This window comes from Leopardus geoffroyi, chromosome D2, assembly GCF_018350155.1.
Source record: "Leopardus geoffroyi isolate Oge1 chromosome D2, O.geoffroyi_Oge1_pat1.0, whole genome shotgun sequence".
NCBI lineage: Eukaryota > Metazoa > Chordata > Mammalia > Carnivora > Felidae > Leopardus > Leopardus geoffroyi.
In genome coordinates this window covers 18673831-18695644 of record NC_059334.1, presented here as the reverse complement: position 1 = coordinate 18695644, position 21814 = coordinate 18673831, and the positions used below count along the sequence as shown (strand labels likewise).

Sequence of the window (21814 nt, the reverse complement as noted above, 5' to 3'; positions counted from 1 at the left end):
ACAGAGTTTCATTATGATAGCAAAATATAATATCCACATACAAAAATTAAAAGCCTTCAGATACGCAACAATTATATAATATAGAAAATACATGTTCAAAGTTTATAGGAGGATACTTTAAAACACTTCTGAAAGATTAAAACAGATGGAAATATATCCAGTATTCTTAGGTAAAACATCTCAGTATCATAAATTCTCTGGTCAGTTTCTAAATTTAACACAATCTCGATAAAAATACCAAAAATCTTTTCCATAGAACTAAAATTCCTAGGAAAAATAAACACACACCTAGAAAAACAGGGCCAAAAAATATGAACAAGTATTGACCTTATTAATAATTAAGTGCTAATCAGAACCATGAGATTCTAATCTATTAAATTAACAAATTATATTAACCAATGAATTAAATGGATCAATATATTTAAAAATATGGTGCCCACTATTGTGGAGAATGTAAGGCACAGCACACTCATACACCTGTTAGTGGTATTCTTTTTTTTTTTTTTTAATTTTTTTAACGTTTTGTTTATTTTTGAGACAGAGACAGAGCATGAGCAGGGGAGGGGCAGAGAGAGAGGGAGACAGAATCCGAAGCAGGCTCCAGGCTCCGAGCTGTCAGCAGAGAGCCTGACGCGGGGCTCGAACTCACGGACCGTGAGATCACGACCTGAGCCAAAGTCGGACTCTTAACCGACTGAGCCACCCAGGCGCCCCAGTGGTATTCTTAATTGTACAATCTTTTGGAGGACTATTTGGCAATAATTCCCCCCTCCCCCCCGCCAAAAAAAAAAAAAGAAAAAGAAAAATACACTTCCTTTTAGTGTTTCACTTTTAGGAAGTTAGCCTAAAGAAAACACTAGGGATGGGCAGCAAGAGATTAGAAAACAACAACAGCAACAAAAACCAGTGGTGTTCCTGCAACTAAGTAACTTTTGGAAACAGTTGTTAAAGTACAATTTCCAATAACTTATGAAGCGTGACTACCTCTTACAAATATAGAATCAAAATGTGTCAGAGATCTATTAACTACATTGTTGATGAGGGAATAGCAGGATGGTAAACCTAGTTCCAGAAGTATTGAAGAACAAGGAAAAGAGTTTTTTAAAAAAATGTAGAATAAGGGGTGCCTGGGTGGCTCAGTCGGTTGAGCGGCCAACTTTGGCTCAGGTCATGATCTCGCGGTCCGTGAGTTCGAGCCCCACGTCGGGCTCTGTGCTGACAGCTCAGAGCCTGGAGCCTGTTTCAGATTCTGTGTCTCCCTCTCTCTGCCCCTCCCCTGTTCATGCTCTGTCTCTGTCTCAAAAATAAATAAACGTTAAAAAATTTAAAAAAAAATGTAGAATAAGATTACTATGTTAACATGGTTAATTTCCCACAAGGCAATACGTGGTATTTTTGGAGGTTATCTTTACTCTGATAAGACAAATATTGTTTGCTGTACCATCAATTGTCTTCAAGTTAATCTCCTTCCGAGTTGCAAATATCCTAATCAAAGGTGAGTAGCAAGTCAAACAAAGGCTCTTCCAGCAAGCTTGCTCCCAACTTTGAGTGGGACACTGAAAGGATACCCAGTGATCCCTTTTGCCTGTTTCCAAATTTTGGATCATTTTTCTTAGGAGCAAGTTAAACTGAAGCTAAACAGGTTTCTTTCCCACTGGATGTCTTCAGTTAATATGTTAATGTGCATATAACTGGTATGTCAAACAAGCAGTATTTTAACATGCCAAAAATTCTATCTATCTATCATCTATCTGTCCATCCACCCATCCATCCATCCATCCATCCATCCATCCCACTGAAATATAGTTGACACACACACCACCTTAGTCTCAGGTGTATAACGTGGTGATGCGACAAGTCTATACATTCTGCTGTGCTCACCACAAGTGTAGCGACCATCTGTCACCATACAATGCTGTCACAGTACTATTGACTGTATTCCCTATGCTGTACCTTTTATCCCTGTGACTTATACATTCCTTCACTGGAAGCCTGTACATCCCACTCCCCTTCACTCATTTGTGCCCACCCCATTCCCTCTGGCAACCATCCGTTTGTTCTCTGTATCTATGGATCTGTTTCGATTTTGCAATAGTCTCCCACAACACTTATAAAGTCTGCTGAGAAAAAGTAAATTTCCTTGTTCCTGGAAGAAAAGTCAGCACTTTTCTCAGGTAACAGACAGCTCTAGTTTGGCACCAAATCTCCTTCCTTCTAACCTCTGGGATTATCTTTTCTATCTGACAGAGATATCTATGTAGTAAAATGCTTCAAAGGCTCTGGGCTGTAAGGAAATAATAAACAATGAAATCAGACAATGGATTCCTCTAGACGACTAGCTTAATCCTCTGTGTAAACTGAATTGGGTGGCCAATTCACCCACCTTTTTACCTTCTGTGTCACTTGGGGCCTCTGAGAAGCAGACGCTGAGTACAGCAGGCTATTGGGAGGTGCATGGGTTGAACTGTGTCCCTCAACCCCCAAAGAGCACAGAGGAGGAGAGATGGGAAGCACAAAGATCCCTCCTGGGTCAAAGAGGTGATAAGGGGGCCACTCTCACTTCTGTCCTTTGGTTCTTTGACCCTTGTATTCTTTTTTTTTTTTTTTTTTAATTTTTTTTTCAACGTTTATTTATTTTTGGGGGGACAGAGAGAGACAGAGCATGAACGGGGGAGGGGCAGAGAGAGAGGGAGACACAGAATCGGAAACAGGCTCCAGGCTCTGAGCCATCAGCCCAGAGCCCGACGCGGGGCTCGAACTCACGGACCGCGAGATCGTGACCTGGCTGAAGTCGGACGCTTAACCGACTGCGCCACCCAGGCGCCCCAACCCTTGCATTCTTTCTGTCGGATATAACACAGTACAGAGACCTCAGATTCAGCGCATATGACCTGGAAGACAGCATCCTTGTTTCCATACTGACTTAGCAGCAATGCCAGAGCAGGCCTTCTGGTGCCCTGTTGTGCCTGCTCTGGGATGGGTTTGGTGAAGTGGGCCTCCTAGTTGGATGCTCCATGGATCAGGTATTTCCTCATTCCCTGGTTGTGGTGCCGGCTGAGCCTCTGTGGGCAGAAAAGGCCATCATGGCTGGAATTAAGTGTTTACTCTTGTGAGGACAAACTGTGGACCCTTCCGGGATAGAAAAGGCCCAATGCTGGGGCACCTGGGTGGCTCAGTCGGTTGAGTGTCCGACTGCGGCTCAGGTCATGATCTCATAGCTCATGGGTTCAAGCCCCGCCTCGGGCTCTGTGCTGACAGCTCAGAGCCTGGAACCTGCTTTGGATTCTGTGTCTCCCTCTCTCTCTGCCCCTCCCCCACTCATGCTCTGTCTCTCTCTCTCTCCGTCAAAAATAAACAAACATTTAAAAAAAAAAAACTTAAAAAAATAAAAAGAATAGGCCCAATGCTGGAAACTTCCCAAGTGGGTGGTTGATTGCATCAAAAATAGTGCCATATTGGGGGATCAGAGATGGTTTCAATCACTGGTAGGTTGGGCGTTTAGAAGCAATGGTAGCTAGAACAGCCTTGGTAAATGACAATCCATGCAGTTGGGCCCACATTGGGCATCCGTCTCTGGCACTATGCCACTCTGCTCTGGGGTGGCTGATTAGCCTGGTTAACGTCAACAGGCCGAGTCATTTTGTCTGTGTAGTTGAATGGCCCTTCTTCCGAGGTGGATACTTTTGCTGAGCCTAGCATGTACTTCAGAGATCTTCACCTTGTGTCCACTCCCTCATGGCCGTCCACATTCCTCCATCCAAGACCTCCTCGTCGTGGGCTTCCAGGTTCCTGACACGATCAGCCAGGTCATTCAACACCACCTATAAGCCCATGTGTATTTTCATCTTGTGCTTTTCTTCCTTCCACACACCACACATAAGCAGGTGCACTGCTCGATGTTCTGCCCATCGGGAAGATTTCCCCTGTCTACTTTCAAGGTCACCCCTGAGTGTGGCTACAGTGTGGCTGCCATTTTTGGCTTGAACTTACTCACTGAGGCAACCGTCATAAATCAAGTTTTGGATATTTTCTCCCGTTTCACCTGATCATAGGGGACCCTCTACCTCAATGGCTATTCATGTAAATTGAGGGAGGGGTACCGGTGTAACCGTGGTGAGTGGCAGGGGTCTGGCTACTGGCTCATGTGGTTTACTTATACTCCCTTGTCCTGTTTGGGCTCGATTTGGATGTACCATTTCCATCGTATGATGGATTGTCTCTGGGCTCACCTGATCCCGTGAGTTAATGAGTCTGACGGAAGCCAGGTTATGATAGGCAGTTCTGAACGCATGGCCACTTGGTGTCCATGGTCAAACATCTGATCTTTTCCAGAGCCCTGTAGCACATCAGGAACTATTTTTTTTTTTAATGTTTTACTTATTTATTTTTAGAGAGAGAGAGTGTGTGTGTGTGTGTGTGTGTGTGTGTGTGTGTGTGTGCAGGGGAGGGGCAGAGGGAGGAGAGAGAGAATCCAAAGCACGCTCCACACTGTCAGTGCAGAGCCCGGTTCGAATTCACGAACCATGATACCATGACCTGAAGGTGTCAGACACCCAACTGACTTGAGCCACCCAGGTGCCCCAGGAACGATTTTTTTTAAGTAGCAGATTGGACAGCCTCGTTCCAGACCCTGAGCCTGCATTGTGAGTCTCCCTCTGGAGCTTGCCATCAGTTTCTTACTGTATCTTCTCTACCACTGATGCCTGCAGTAGCTTAGATCCCTGTTGGGATCACGTGGCTTAAACAGCCTCCAGCACACTAGCAATCTCTTGCTCATCCAGTGCACATTGTAGCAACACTCAGGGACAACATTGGAAGTAGACAGGGGAAATCTTCCCTATGGGCAGAACATCGAGCAGTGCACCTGCTTAAGCTTATCCGGCACGATGTCAGCATTGCATACGGTTATATACCTAGAAAGGTCGGCTACCTTCCCATGTGTTGGGCCAGGCACGTAAAGTGGTAGAAAACCATGATATAGACCTCCAATATAAAAATACGTGGTCTTAAAGCAATAAAAGAATGATTAAGGAAGACATTTTGCCCTGCCAATTTTCTGGCTTTGTTTGAGACCAAATCATCAGATCAGGTAATGTATAACACAGTAAAAATAGCCTTAAGTTTTAGACAAAGTGTTGAAATTTGCCATAAAACTGGATTTTGAGGTTTTTTTTTTTTTTTTATTAAAAAAATATTTTTTTTTGAGTAGGCTTCATGCCCAGCTCAATGTGGGGCTTGAACTCACAACGTGAGACCTGAGCTGAGATCAGGAGTTGGATGCTTAACCAAACCACTCTGGATTTTGAGCATTGTTTTATTTAAAAAACTTTTTTTCTTAGTATTTATTTTTGAGAGAGAGAGACAGAGACAGAGACAGAGACAGAGACAGAGTGTGAGTGGGAGAGGAGCAGAGAGAGAGGGCGACACAGAATCGGAAACAGGCTCCAGCTCTGAGCTGTCAGCACAGAGCCCGACGCGGGGCTCAAACCCATGAACTGTGAGATCAAGACCTGAGCTGATGTTGGACGCTTAACCGACTGAGCCACCCAGGCACCTCTTGAGCACTGTTTTAATAAATTGAACTTAAAAAAGGAAGGATTTTTCCTTAATAGGCTAGATTTAGGGCATTAATGTGCATAGGAATTTCCTGACATATTGGGCACACTCACCAAGAACAAAACAAAACATTACCAGGCAGGCTCAGCACACATTGTTAGTATTCAACTTAGAGGCAAACATTTCCTGTGTCTGAGCACTTATACGAAGCCTGGCCTCTCTGTTACCTGAAAACTGGAGGTAACCAGTTGAACAAACCCGGAAGTGTAAAATCTTCACCCTACATCCAACAGTCCTGACAGCTTCTACCTACGACTGCTTAGAGGGCACGGTTGAAGTAGGGCTCAGTGTCATGAAATATTGTATATGATCTTAAAATTCCTGGGCCACACTTAACATCACCTTCTTTGAACTTGCAGAATATCGCATCAGTGGACGGGGCGCCATGCTGCGTCACCCCACCTGACCGGGGAGAAGTAATTTAGGTTATTGTCATTTGCTCATAGGCTAGATCCATGGCATTACTGTTCTCAGGAACTTCTTGAGGGGCTGTGCACACTTACAAGAAGCTGGGCAGATCTTAAGCGGCAATGCTGATGTTCAGCCTACAGGCAAACATTTCAGATCAATGATGTCTGAGCACCCACCATGAGCAAGGCCTCCCTGTTAACTGAAAAATGAAGGAGCATCTCTATCTAGTTTCTCACGGAGTTTCTGGCATCTAGCACCATGCCTGGCACACGGTATATATTCTGTAAGTGACACCTGTGCTTATTATCCTCTATTATTATTCTATTAGGCTTCTAGCCGCCCCCCCTTCCCCTCCCCACCTCCAAATGTCCCAGAGACCAAAAGAAGAACACTGCCCCCAAAGAGTCTCTGAATCCTGCTGCTACACTGGGGGGGGGGGGTCCCACAGAAAAGAAACAGCTGGCCGAGAGAGGGAGAAGCTACTTCCTGCTTCTCAAGGGATTCACTTTTCACGTTCTTCATTATTCACAAAGAATGTCAGAGAATGGGGGAGTGAGGGAAGATCGATGGGACCTTCAGAACGAATGTACGAACCACTGGCTGTAAGAACGATGTCATCAGAACAAGAAGCCCTGAGAGACAAGTCCAAAAATAGAGCGAAGGAGAGGGGAAATTAACTCATGGCCTGCCTCTAATTCATGTAAATATCGCTCAGCGCCCAGCAGAGGGAGACGAGGGATGCGGACAGTAAGCTGTCTGCTGCAGTTGATGGGAGACTCCCAGGTGGCCTCGTCGTGGCACGCTTTCGGACCGCAGCTCAGATGGGCACAGATAGAAGGCCATTTCAGGACTCCCCAGCGGCAGTCGGCAGGCCCTCTGTGTGCTCTGACTGTGGCTGGGAGGAAGCCCGAGCAGCTCTGTCCTCACTGTCAGGACGCACAGGGCGCTGTGCTGTGAGGCAGAGTGCTGAGGACGAGATGTCTTCAGAGCCCCGGCTGTGAGCCACATGCCTGATCCTGGCCCTGCTGTGTGCTCAGGTGGTGGGATCTGACTGGTCATACAAGTCTCGAGTCAGAGTCAAAGTGACGGTCATAGTTGGGGAACTCTTAGCAAGTCTAGAAAAGAGACAAGGCTTGGAACCCACGTGGGAGAAGGGGTGCCTGGGTGGCTCAGTCGGTTAAGCGTCCGACTTCAGCTCAGGTCATGATCTCACGGTTTGTGAGTTCGAGCCCCACATCTGGCTCTGTGCTGACAGCTGGGAGCCTGGAGCCTGCTTTGGATTCTATGTCTCCCTCACTCTCTGCACCCCCCCCCCCCACTCCGTCTCTCTCTCTCTCTCTCTCTCTCTCTCTCTCTCTCTCTCAAAAATCAACAAACATTAAAAAAAAAAAAATAATAATAACCAATGTGGGAAAACTGGCTAACAGAGAAAGATGAGATAAGCTAAGATGGGAGAAGGCTCTCCAAAGAGTGAGCAAAATGTTGGGGGTGACAGATTCTTAGTAGCACTGAAATCTAGGGATCGGATTCTTTTGGGGGGGATTAAAAAAGAGTTTACAATTAAAGAGAGATGTCTCTAATTATGGAAATACTAGTTTTCTGTCCTTTAAGAGGTGGGTTTGTCAATTTCTCTGTTTTCTAGGACTAGCCCTTAACAAAGACTATGATTAGGAGGTAGATTAACTGCACAGCAGAATATGGTGCATTTCTGGACACTGAATTCTAGCTTGATATCACCGCAAATCACTTTATTTTATTCTTCTGAAGTAAAACTTGCTTTTGGTATACTTACCTGTGGTTTTATTCTCATTGATAAACCTAGGGATATTAGCTGAGCCAAGAAATACATTTCAAATCAATTTTAGAGACACTTTTAGGAAGCACAAATCTTGTGTTTTAGAAATAGCAAAAGAAACTAGAACAATTCAACATTTCAAACTTGAAGCCTTGCGTTGATATTTGTGACTCTGCTCCAGTGAAGACGTGAGCCTAAAAAATCCCGTAGGCAGTTGTGTTGAAGTCTTGTCAGGGGCCAAAGGAGCCATGTTTTCTCCCATGATTGTGTAGCTATCATTTGCTACGTATTCACTTACTGATTCATTTAGTAAACGTTTGAGTGCCAATTATAGGCCAGTTACATCATTTGGATATACATCGTATCTTTTGAAAAAAAAATTTTGGTAACAATTGAGATTTAATTCACCCACCATACAATGTACCCATTTAGAGTGCACAGATCAATGGTTTTTAGTGTATTCAGAGTTGTGCAATCATCATGATCGAGTTTCATCAACCCTTGTTACCTTTTGATTTTATCTTTGATTTCCCTAGGCAAACTGGTTGGCTTTTCCATATTTTTGGTAACAGATATTTTACCAAATTAGATTTTTCGGTTAGTATTACTAAGTTTATATCATGACACCATTTGATTATGAAATTTTAACTATCTTAAATACCAATTGAATTCTTTTTTTTCCACATTCAAGGATGGAAACAAGCTCCGAGAAGCCAAGTAACTTACCCATGCCCATGGCATACCTCACTGCAGCTGGGAGTCAACAGCACCCTTCACCTCTTCAGGCCACAGTGTTCCACATTCTGCAGATAAACCCTGGGCTCCCTCCTTTGCACCAGCTCAAACTAAGCAAGCCAATTAAAATACCCTCTCCCCTCCCCCCCTCCCCCAATAAAAGCCCAGATTGCTTTCTGACAGGTATGTGCATTTCGTAGCATCTGAATTCGGTGTCTACACTGCTGGAGGGAGTAAGCTGTACATCCTACTGCCTCTCCAGGAAGCTAGACTGAGCAGCACCGCTGGGCTAGGGGAAGATCAAGTCTAGCTGCCGGGATTGTGCCCAGACAAAATAGCCAGCATTCACTGAACTCTCCGGGTTTTTTGTTTGTTTGTTTTTCCTTCTTCATGTTTTCAAAATCCATCTCAAGGTCAAAGAGGCTAAGCAGCTTGCTCTGGTTATCATATCTCTGTCAAAGCTGAGTGTTGTGGACAAAACCTAATGCAAAAATACAAACCCGAGTGAACCAAAAAAATCATATTGGTTCATAAGCTCATTCTTTTATTTATAACCTCCCTCCTCTTCCTCCTTTTCCTTTCTTTCCTCCTGCTTGTAAGCACTGGGGAAGGGCCTGGAGCCAGGACTTCTGATCCCAGCCCTCCTACCTACTCATCTCCATCGGCAACACCCCTTGCCTCCACCACCCCCAATCTGGGCTCCCCTCCCCAGCATTCAGAGGGGCCCCGGGTAGTGCTGTCCGGTTTCTATGTACCGGCCTCGTTAGTGGGCCATGAAATTAACCAGTAGGTTGTGACCAATACTAACAATTATATATCACAGTACAACACACATAGGAAGTTGTTACACACTACACTCTGTTGAGTCTAAGATTTAATTAAGACAATTTTTTTTTGAACATTTCTGGAATCAAGAGAGGACGGGACTTACAGCCGGATGACACTATAGCTGCTCTTGGCCAGGTGGCACTTGCGACGCATGAAGTCGGTCCCGGTGTCAGGACGGTCTCGTCTCACCGCGACCGCCCATTATTTCCATCGGCAGACTATTTAAGGACAGTTTAAGGAAGGGATGCGAAGCCTGGGTGTTTTCTGGCCTTCTGTTAACACCTAAGATAAAGAAGGGGCCAACATCAAACCTTGCAGAATAGCTTGGAAGGAAATCCTGGGGACAACAAGGGTGACTGCCCTCTTCTAGGATGCCTTATCCAACATTTATTTAGGGGCACAGAAGGGAAAACTTCAATCCTGATGGCTGACTCAAAAAGTTGAACCAAAGCTCAAGTTTCTAGAACACAATCGCGACGCATTTCACTCAAGGGAGAGGAACTATGCAAGTCTCAAAGTTTTTAAATGAACACAACGTTTTAAATAGACATAAAACTTCTAAGTGACAAGAAAGCATTGTTCAACATTTGATGGCAGTGAAAATAAATGGTGTATAAAAGAATGCTGCCTCCTATAGTCAATGGAGTCTTAATTTAATAAAACCCAGTATATGTGCATACTAGGTCACAGTATAAAATAAAATATATATTTATTTAATAAATAAATATATATCATATATGTAGGTGATATATTATTATGTCATTATATTATTATATATGTATATATGTATGTATATATGTATATATGTCTCTATATATACATATATATGTACATATATGCATTATTACATATGTAAATAATGTATATTGTATATATATTGTATATATGATATTTTATTTATTTATTTATTTAGAGAGAGGGGGTACAAGTGAGTGAGGGGCAGAGAAAGAATCCCATGAGGGGCAGAGAGAGGGAGAGAGGGAGAGAAGGGGGGAAGGAGGGAGGGGAGGGAGGAGAGAGAGAGAGAGAGAGAGAGAGAGAGAGAGAGAGAAGTGGGTCTCACCCAGGGCTCATTTTTTATCCAAAGAGGGGCACTAGCTCACCCAAAACGGGGTTCGTGTTCACCTGAAGCAGGTTTATTTTTATTTTAGAAAGAGCGCAAGCGGGGAGAGGGGCAGAGGGAGACAGAGAGAGAGAGAGAGTCTTAAGCAGCCCCCATGCTCAGCAAGGAGACTGACGAGGGGCTTGATCCCACAACCCTGGGATCATGACCTGAGCCGAAATCCAGAGTTGCATGCTCAACCGACTTGGCCACTCAGGCGCCCCAAAATACATTTTTACTGTCTGTTGAGGCCTCAACATTTGAAAGCCCCTGCTTGAGGAACTTCCATTAGAGACCGAACCAAAGCAAACGGGCAAACTAACAGGTCTCACTCTCTGCCCCTTCTCAAGTGTCTCACGCTATCTGCACCCCGCACTCCACTTTCTCATCTCCTTTTTACTCTTTCAGAAACGTTTTAATTATAATGAAATAAAACTTCTTTGTACCACATAACGAAGAGTTCTCAAGCGCACGCCGGGGTAACCACCACCTAAGTCAAGAAGTAGAACATTCCTGGCCCTCCAGCGCCTCCTCCTGATCAGGACCCTTCCCCCTTTACAGCTCTGTCATCTTTGAACACATAACTAACATTTATACAGTTAGCTTGGTCTGATTTCAGGCCTATGTAAATGCAATCATTCTATAGGAATGATGTGTCTTTCCCTTCAGTCAGCACTGTAAGCTACATCCTCGTTGTTGCTTATAGCTCTAGTGTTTCCTTTAAATTGTTTTTAAATGTTTATTTATTTTTGAGACAGAGAGAGACAGAGCATGAACGGGGGAGGGTTAGAGAAAGGGAGACACAGAATCCGAAGCAGGCTCCGGGCTCCGAGCTGTCGGCACAGAGCCCGAAGCGGGGCTCGAACTCACGGACCCTGAGATCATGACCTGAGCCGCAGTCGGATGCTTAACCGACTGAGCCACCCAGGCGCCCCCTAGCTCTAGTGTTTTCTTAGAGTCAAGGTTGTCGTTGCATGACTATGCAATAAGGTATTTATCCCTTCTATTCATGGGCATTTAGTTTGTTTCCAGCTTTGGGAAATGATAGACAATGTTGCCATGGACATTTTCATATATGTATCCTGGCGGCTGAAAGGAATGCTGGGAATAACAGAGTTCACCTCTCTTCAGCTTAGTTGCACAGTACCATATGGCTTCTCAAGTAGGTTACAAATTTACATTCTCACCAGTGTAGGCGGGTCAGATGCACCAACACTTGGCACTGTTAGGCTTTTACATTGTTGCTAGTCTTAGTCTGATGGGTGTTTAACAGTATCTCATTGTTTTACATTTGCATTTCCCTGAGTAACACAAGGTTGAGTAATTTTTAAACACGCTTTTTTTAAAAGTTCATTTACTTATTTTGAGAGAGAGAGAGAGAGAGAGAGAGAGAAGGGCAGAGAGAGGGAGAGGCAGAGAATCCCAAGCAGGCTCCAAGCTGTCAGTGCAGAGCCCAACGTGGGGCTCGAACTCACGACCAGTGACATGACCTGAGCTGAAACGAGTTGGACGCTTCACTGACTCTGCCACCCAGAAGCCCCTTGAGTGATTTTGAATTTGTTTATTGGCCATTTGGATTCCTGATGAAGTGCCTCCTTCCCTTGAAGACTTTTGCCTCTCCCTGCCATTGAATATAGGCTTTTTCTCTGATTTGTAGTTCTTCATATATTTTAGAATTCTGTAACCTGATAAATTAGCTACTAGTCTCCTGTGGTCATTTAAATACACACTGATTCAAAAAAAAAAATCAGTTCCTCAGTTGCACTATCCATATTTCAAATGTTCCAGGCTACCTGTGGCTAGAAGCTACTTTATCGGACAGCTGAGAACTGTAGAGTCTCTTTCCTCAAAGCACTTTCTGCAGGATGGGAGAGACTACGGAAACTTTCCCTCCTCACACAGTATTCTGTAGGACAGGACGGAACTAGAGAACATTTCGTTGCACAGCCCATCCCACTGTACGATGTTGCTCTAGCCTCTCCTTTCTGTCCCTCGTGTGTTACAAGTATCTTCCCACATTCACGGCCTGCCCATTAGTTCTTCCATGGTTCTTTTGATGAATGGATGTTTGGATTTAATCAAACTTTTCCTTTTTTTGGTGAGGGCTCTTGGTTTCTTTAGAAATGTCTTCCTACCCCAAGGTCATGAGGGCGTTCTGTAACGCATCTGGAACTGGTTTTGTGTGTGGAGAGGAGGTGTCCAATTTAATTTCCCCCCTAATGGACTGCCAGTTGTCTTTGCCCTTTAGTAACAGCCAAGTTCTTCCTCCATTGCTGTATATGTCACCTGTCACAAATGAAGTATCCATATTTGTGTGTGTCTCTTACCTTTCCACTTTTCAATCCATTTCAACGTCCTTTCCTTTTCCGTTATTCAACTAAAACTGCTAGGGCCCAGATTGTGAGCCACCTGCCATCTGCTGAAGCTAACGGATATTCTCTAATCCTTATTCAAGTTCTCAGTAGCATCAGGACAGCTGACTACCCTATCTCTTTTTAAAGATTTCATAAAAATTTTTTAATGTTTGTTTATTTTGGAGAGAGACAGAGACAGAGAGACAGAGAGAGAAACAGATCATGAGCAGGGGAGGGGCAGAGAGAGAGGGGGAGACACAGAGTCCGAAGCAGGCTCCAGGCTCTGAGCTGTCAGCACAGAGCCCGACGTGGGGCCCGAACCCATGAACCGTGAAATCATGACCTGAGCTGAAGTTGGACGCTTAGCCGACTGAGCCACCCAGGTGCCCCTAAAGATTTCATTTTTAAGTGATCTCTACACCCAACTTACAACCCCAAGATCAAGAGTGAGTCATATGCTCCACCAACGGAGCCAGCCAGGCCACCTCTGCTTCCATCGTGAAGTATTCTCTTCTCTTGGTTCCTGAGACAGGGCCCTCTCCTATTTTCCTTCCTTTGTTGGCTGCTGCTCCTTTCTGAAACTGTACATGTTGGGGAACGTCAAGACGTAGTTGTAGGCGCTCATCTCTTCTTACTCTATGCCCTTAACCTTGGTAATCACATCTGTTCTGGAGCTTTCAAATTCCAACTACATGCTAATGACTCTTGCTCTCACCAGGGACAGGTTCCATGATTAGCAGGCCTACTGCAAATCGGAGAGGTTTGCTGGAGCTTCCGGATACATTTTCCTTGCTCTTAAAAGCGAGGAATGGGGGCGCCTGGGTGGCGCAGTCGGTTAAGCGTCCGACTTCAGCTCAGGTCACGATCTCGCGGTCCGTGAGTTCAAGCCCCGCGTCGGGCTCTGGGCTGATGGCTCAGAGCCTGGAGCCTGTTTCCGATTCTGTGTCTCCCTCTCTCTCTGCCCCTCCCCCGTTCATGCTCTGTCTCTCTCTGTCCCAAAAATAAATAAACGTTGAAAAAAAAAATTAAAAAAAAAAAAAAAAAGCGAGGAATGGAAAGTGAGCTCACATCCCCACTTGACATGACTGAGGATGAGCCTGGCCTTCGTTGTTGTTGGCGGCCCTCTCACAACCATGGGAAAAGCCAGGCTGTGAACAAGCCAACCGCGGAGGAGAACACAGAGGAGTCGCAGCACACAGGCGGGGCCCTTAGTGAGTTGCACGCGAAACCCATCTGACCTGTACACTTTGTTATGGGAACCAACACAATGCCTTATTCTTAAACCACTTGGAGTCAGATTTCTGCCCGTGGCAGAAAGTCCTCTAATGAACAGAAGTCCCAAACTAGCACGTCAGGGCCAGACCTCTGCTCTAAGCCCCACGTGTCTCTATCTGAATGCCTATCCGGCATCGTCCCTTGGTTTTCTCGTACACACCTCAAACTTTAGAGGTACAAAACCGTCCTCTTGACCTTTTGCCCCAAACTTCCTCTTCCTCTAGGATTTTCATCACAATAAATGGCAACTCTACCCACCCAACTGCTCGTGCCAGAAGCGTGTGGGTCATCTATTTCTGTCTCTTCCCCCCATACAACCCAATAAAGTCTAGTCAATCCACCTCTGTAACATTCACTCGATTCGTCCACGTTTCCCCATTTCCCCCGTAGCTACTCTAGCCCATGCCACCCCCATCTCTTCTCTGGACATCTGCAATGATCTTAACTGGCCTCCTCGCTCACTCTCATACCCTCAATCCATGCTCCTTACACCTGCCAGTGATTTTTTTTTTTTAATCAGTAACGATCTCATTTTCTACAGCGTAGCAGTTAAAAGAACGGACTATGGAGTGGGACTGATAGGTCAGTTATCGACTCTACAGAAGTAATCACCCCAAACCTTAGTGGCTTAATATCTCACGGTTTCTGTGAGTTGGGAAACCAGGCAGACTTACCTGGATGTCTCTGTCTCAAGGTCGATCAGGAGGCTGCAGTCTTATCTGAAGGCTCGAACGGGGCAGCATCTGCATCGGAGCTCATTTGTGTGGGAGTTGGCAGGATTCGGGTCCTCACAGGCTGTTGGTTAGAGGCTGCTTTCGGTTCGTTGCCCCACAGGTCACGCCACGTAGGGCTGCCTGGCACACGGTCGCTGGCTTCCATCATTCAGCTGCCCTGCAGTGCAAGTCCACTGCATATGTGTCTATGTCCTCTTGCTGGCAGTGACGTTAAGGTGCAACTTGGACTTCGTCATTTGGCTGAGGTACACCGTTCAACGGTTTCCATCCCACCTAGGATAAAAGCCAACCCCTGACAGCGCCCCAAAACCCTGCCAATTATCCAAACTCATGTCGAGCCGTTGTGCTCCTTACTCACCTTGCCTCAGCTCCAGTGGACTTCTTTGAGTGTACCAGGTTCTGCCCCAGTTGGGGGTCTGGACCATTCTTTCCTGAGCTCTGCCTGGCTAACTCCTGCTTCCCCTCCAGGTCTCAGCTTCATTGTTACTTCTTCAGGGAGGCCTTCCTTGAATGCTTAGTGTAAATTCGATTCCTGGGGCATATTCTTTCATTGCACCCAGTATAGCACTCCCTACCGCTTGAAATTATATATTTATTTATGGTATTGTATGATCAATATTCGCTTCCCCCTTTAAACTATAAACTCAAGTCAGGGTCTATATCAGTTTGCTTACTGCTGCATTTTTGCCCACTAACACATTATCTGATCATAACAGACATTGACATATTTAACATAAAAATCTTTCGTATAGAAATTTCAGCCAATCACGGGAAAGTATCTTAAGTTGTCCTTCGATGGGCCAAACTGACAAGGAACATTTGCATTCCTCAAATTCTATAGTGAAGATTTTCTGTTTACCATAAAGCAGTTTCAGAATTAATTGGCTGCCATGTGGGGCTCGATAACATGAATCCTTGCTGTGGGCCAGGCATAGATATAATGGACACTTTTCTAAAACATGCAACCGAAAGACAAGTTGAAGTATAGACTAATCTTTTTTTCTTTTTAACGTTTATTTATTATGAGAGAGAAAACATGCACATGAGCAGGGGAGGAGCAGAGATGGGGAGAGAGAATCCCAAGCAGGCTCTCTGCTGTCAGCATGGAATGTGACTCAAGGCTCCATCCCATGAACTGTGAGATCTTGACCTGAGCCGAGATCAAACGCCAGATACTCAACCAACTGAGCCACCCAGGCGCCCACAGACTAATCTTTTAATCCATATACTTAAATATCAATCTGGGCAGTAGCAAACTTAGAAGCCTACATACTCAATGGATTTTTTTTATACATCCATGACATTTTTAATATCTGAATAAAAACAAGTGAAAAACTAATCACAGCTATACTTAGAAGCTAAGGATACACACACACACACACACACACACACACACACACATATATAAACTTCAAATTGTTTCCCGTTTCATCTCAATTTATTACTTTCCTTTATCTTAACTTTCTCTTTCTTTTGGCCTGTCTACTGCTAAATTGAAATTACAGTCAGGTTTTCTGAGCCTCTCAGTCTAAGAAATCTCAAGCTGTTTTTTCCCCTACCTGACGCACATTACAGAGATTTATCATCGTGGCTCAAAATAATTGAAGATTCTCAAGTTTCTTTTAGAAACTTGTACATATTTTTTGTTTGTAGTTAGTGTCAGTTCGATCTGCTTGCTGCTGATTTCTCTGGCAAAGGGAAGCATGAGTCTAACAACTATTGGCAAGAATATTTAATTTCTAGTAACCTCAGGTCACTCTTTACCTGGCAATGCGGGAACGAAGGAAGACAAGAGTGTGGGGAAGAACATGCACTTTGGAGCCAGACTGCCCAGGTTCAAATTCTGGTTACTAGCTGCGTGACTCTCTGGCAAGTGACTTAACCCAACAGGGCCTCAAAATCCTCAATGTAAAATGTGGATAAAAATGGCACTTAGCTCCCAGAGTTGTTATGGAGATCACAGAATGATTTCTGAGAGATAGTAAGCACTGCATATACATACATATATATTTAATATGCATATTTCCTTCCTGAAGGTTTTTTTTTTTTTTTTAAAGGTTTTTCTATCTTCAAGGCTATATCCTCCAGCTAGACCTTGAGGACACTAAATAGAGCTCCTCTCTGTAAAACATCCAAGACATGTGATCATTCCCTGTTGGGTGTAGATAATATAGCTTCTCTGGGCTTTAGGTATTTCATGTGCCAAGTGGTGATATCACCGGTCCTGTCCGCCGAACAAAACTGCTCTGAAGAGAAAATAAAACAACACAGGAGAGCAACGTTAAGAGTAGAACTATGTTCACATGCACCCTCGTGGCCATAATCACACATATGATATTTCTAAGAATCTGGGGGACGTTGTGAGGAGGGTTCTATTAAGTTAAATTACTCCACATTAAAGTTAGTTCAAAACAGCAAAAAGAGGCCAAACATACGGATCATTAAGAGCTTCAACTGAAATTACAAAGCATATACATGATCGGTAATTTTAAGACTGACCAACCTAATACATTTTTTGTACTTAATCAAAGAAATATTGCATTCAAAAACAAACACAAACCCTTTCCAAATCATCCCTAATCAGTGGTATTTTCACTTCTGGAGAATGATTCAGCTCAATTTAGGGACTACTGTTTCTAGCAATATAGCATACAATCTAACTTGAGAGTTCACTTCTTACATATAAGAATACATCTGAATTCTATCTAGGCTCTTCCACAGACGATGTGGAAGGTGACGCTGGCTAAGTTGCCATAGGATCCTTCTTACGGTATCTCAAATATACAGATTTTTTATGATTAAGAAACATTTCCTATTATTATTAGCATCTTAGGCTCAAGTAAAAACAGAATTTTCACACATAATGCTAGAATCTTCCTATTTGGTTTCCTGAGAGCTTTTGATGTTTCACCAGTACATTTAAAAAATTCTCACATCATTTAAATTTTTGCACAAGACCTTTATCCAGAATTGTTCAATAAATGGTTTAAATTAATGAAACAACACAGCTCTTATGCCCCTTAGAAATTTGATCAGTCTTTTTTTTTTTTTTTTTTTTTTGGAGAGACAGAGAGAGACAGAGTGTGAGTGGAGGAGGGGTAGACAGAGAGGGAGACACAGAACGTGAAGCAGGTTCCAGGCTCTGAGCCATCAGCACAGAGCCCGACGCAGGGCTCAAAGTCACAAACCACGAGATCATGACCTGAGCTGATGTCGGATGCTTAACTGACTGAGCCACCCGGGTGCCCCAGAAATTTGATCAGTCTTTTTTTTTTTTTTTGGAGAGACAGAGAGAGACAGAGTGTGAGTGGAGGAGGGGTAGACAGAGAGGGAGACACAGAACGTGAAGCAGGTTCCAGGTTCTGAGCCATCAGCACAGAGCCCAACGCGGGGCTCGAACTCACAGACCACGAGATCATGACCTGAGCTGATGTTGGATGCTTAACTGACTGAGCCACCCAGGAGCCCCAGAAATTTGATCAGTCTTAAATGCGACCAATAATTCCTGTGAATGGGAAGAGGAATCACGATTCACAGTAAGCTGCACAGGACACAGGGGCAGAACCTGCATCAGGGCTGGCCTGGCCTACATCCCTGGCTGCCATCCCCGGGAGAGGCGGGCTGCGCGCCACCCCGGGACAGGCTGCACGCCCATCTGTCCTCACAGTTTCAATGAGATACGACACTTTGTTTTTTTTTTTTTTGGAAACTAAATACATTTTAATAGAAAACAAAATACAAAATAACTCTTTTCAGAAAACAGAAATATTTAATCCTTTTTCCACGAATTCGAACTTGCTTTATCCTCAAAGCACAGTTGGCTATGCGTGCGGGCGTACTCAACGATTTGTTCCGCAAACTGTTCGTTAAACCGCTGTTGCAGCGCAGGTGGGAGCCACCGATCGCAGGAGAAAAGGATGCTGAGAGAGCCACGCCTCTGAAGAGGTGGGCGTTTGGAAATTTAACATTTTCTAATTCTATCTTTTGCCTTGTCGCTTCGATTTATTTTCATCTCTTTGCCGCAATCTGTCCTTTCGAGGGGAGAGAACGGTTCACAGAAGGGCAGCCGCGAGGAGACTCTCTCCCACCATCACCACCAGAGCCCAGGACTTGCTCACACGCACCCCCCACCCCCCCCCACCCCCCCCCCACCGCCCGCTTCGAGAAACATGTCAGCCGGAGTGATCAGTCCGTCACCCCAGAAATTTTCCCTTTCTCCCAAAACACTGTGCTACCAAATTCTCTGAATTCCCTGAACCTCAAGATTCCAAGTATCACAGCCAGTGCCAGGAGTAAAACCTGAAAGATGAGAGCAGAGAAAGCCCCTCTGCCAGTGCTAGGTTTCCTCTTCTCAATAATAATAATAATTATAATTATAATAATAAAAAAAATCCTGGTTCTCTGTAATCACGGAAAAGGAAAGACTTTTTGCCAGGATTATCCCCGCCCCGTCCCTAGTTCCCACCCCCTCATTCCTACCCCAGTAAAGCCCCCTTCCACCCAGGCGACCGAGAACACGTGACCCTGGGGCACTGTCCTGAGCGCGCCCTGCGGCCATCCTCGGGCCCAACGCAGCACCCGGCGGTGGCAGTGGCGGCGGCGAGGGAAGCAGCATCTCGGGTTTACACGCGGGGAAAGCGAGACACACACCGGAAGGTGCCCGGGCGAGGACGCGGGGGGATCTTTGTGAGAACTTGCAATCCGACCTCCAGAGCCTCTTGATTCTCCATCTCATGTCCAATGACAGCACCTCTCCCGCCCCCAGTCCTTCGACCCTCGGGGGGGGACGGAGGGAGGGAAGGGGTGACGCGCTCGGGACGTCTGCACGGGAGAAGGTGGGGGGGGGGGGGAAGCGGGGAGTCTTTCACAGTCAGTCAGTGATTCAATCTCAATTCGTCCTAAGACTTGCAACCTGGAGCCTTTCCACTACTGCCCCAGTCCGTTACCACAAAGATTAAAAAAAAAAAAAAAAAAAAAAAAAAAGGAAGAAAGAAATTAATGTTCCTGATTTTCTTGTGTGATTCCAGTCACTAGAAGAAGGTTGCAGGCCATGAACTGCACGCTCAGTACATTGCTCATCGGCCCGGTGTACACGCCCACGAGTTCGCCAGAGGAGCCGTCGGCAGGGGCGCTGCAGTACGTGTTCCTAATGTCCCAGACGCGCACCGAGTTGTCCATGGACGCAGAGGCGATCAGACTACTGTCCGGACTGAAGGTGAGGCTGGTGATGTTGTCCGTGTGGCCCCTCAGTTCTTTATAAAGGGTCCCAGAGGCCAAGTCCCACAGCTTCAGCCGCTGGTCCTCGCCGGCCGATGCCAAGTACTTACCGTTGGGAGAAAAGGCGAGAGAGAGCACGGGGCCGCGGTGGCCGGTGAAGAGCCTCACTGAGTTCCCCTGTTGGGCACTCCACAGCCGGACAGTCTTGTCGGTCGAGCCTGTGGCTAAGTAGTTCGAATTAGGGTGGAATTTGACACAGTCCACATCAGCCAGGTGCCCGGCATATATCCTCAGCGGGTACGTCCGATCAAATGACCACAGCCTCGCGGTGCGGTCATGGGACCCGCTGGCAAAGTACAGGCTATATGGGCTAATGTCCAGGTCCCACACAGGGTAGGCATGTCCTTGGTATAACACAGTGTTGGTGAAACTCCCGAGGTCCCAGTACCTAATGGACATGTCTTCAGAACAAGAGAGCAACCCTGAGCTGTCTGCGAGGAACCTTGTGCTGTATACTGGTCCACAGTGTCCCCGTAGTATCTTCATCTCTGTGCCCGCATTATCATCCTCATCATCCTGGGAACAGTGAGGGTGGGGGGGGGGGATGGCAAAGAGACACACAAGAAAAAAAACGTTTAGTGGTCTGCCATGAAAACCAAAGAGTCCAGCAAAAACAGAGCATCTGCCCAGTGTCAGCGGCCTCGCGCTTAAGGGTGAGCCCAGGAAAACATCGCATGACTGCATAACTGCATAAAAAGTCTCCTACAGCTTACAAATTGGCTTCCTGACATTCGTCCTGCAGCTAAGACTATATTAAAAGTATACAGATGCGAGGCTATTATTATAATACTGCAGACCTTTCCGTTAGGCTGGGGAGAAGAGATTTCAAAAGCTGATCAAAAGACAAGTCAATGGTAATTTCCACCGTTAATTCGGATGGGCATCATTTGGAAAGATTTACTTCTGAATTCGCATTATGTTCTTAGGTTCTTTTCTTCTGTGGGCAGGTCTTCATCGGTCAGTTTTAGCTGCTTTATAAACCACATCGCTCCCTGTTTCTACCCTACTAAGAAAATTCCTGGCATTCCCATGACTGGGGTCAATGACGAAGGCAGATGTGGTCTTGAATCGAAATTAATACAAAACCACCGTAGGGGCTGTCACAATAAAGCCTAGACACATCAGAACGAATAGTAAACCAGAAAGGTGCAGTTACCGATAAATGACGCTCACACCTTGCGACCAGGCATAAACCATAAACTGCTGGTGTCCAAAAAGAAATAAAGATGAAGGGTTTTTTTGTTCTTCTTCTTCTTCTTCTTCTTCTTTTTTTTTTTTTTTTTTGAGAGAGAGAGAGAGAGAGAGAGAGAGAGAGAGAGAGAGAGAGAGAGAGAGGGAGAAATCCATGCTGAGCACGGAGCCCAACTCGGGGCTGGATCCCACAACCCTGGGATCATGACCTGAGCTGAAATCAAGAGTCAGATCCTCAACTAATTGAGCCACCCAGGTGTCCCTAGATGGGATTTTTTTTTTTTTTTTTTGATGTGTATTTATTTTTGAGAGAAAGAGAGAGACAGAAAGAGAGAGAGGAGAGATGGGCAGAGAGAGAGGGATACACAGAATCTGAAGCAGGCTCCAGGCTCCGAGCTGAGCTGTCAGCACAGAGCCCGACGCGGGGCTTGAACTCACGAACCATGAGATCATGACCTGAGCTGAAGTCAGATGCTTAACTGACTGAGCCACCCAG

At 45.3% G+C, this 21814-nt stretch overlaps 1 protein-coding gene across 5 annotated transcripts in view; it reads right to left on the bottom strand.

The window, feature by feature from the left end:
• Positions 1-18555: 18555 nt before the first annotated feature.
• TAF5L (TATA-box binding protein associated factor 5 like) overlaps positions 18556-21814 on the bottom strand; it is a 33231-nt gene continuing 29972 nt past the window's right edge. For all 5 annotated transcript variants that reach the window (XM_045437415.1, XM_045437420.1, XM_045437418.1 and 2 more), the window contains exon 5: positions 18556-20643. In XM_045437415.1, the coding sequence (XP_045293371.1) occupies positions 19846-20643 (798 nt within the window). In that variant the 3' untranslated portion in view covers positions 18556-19845. The remainder of the gene's footprint in view (positions 20644-21814) is intronic.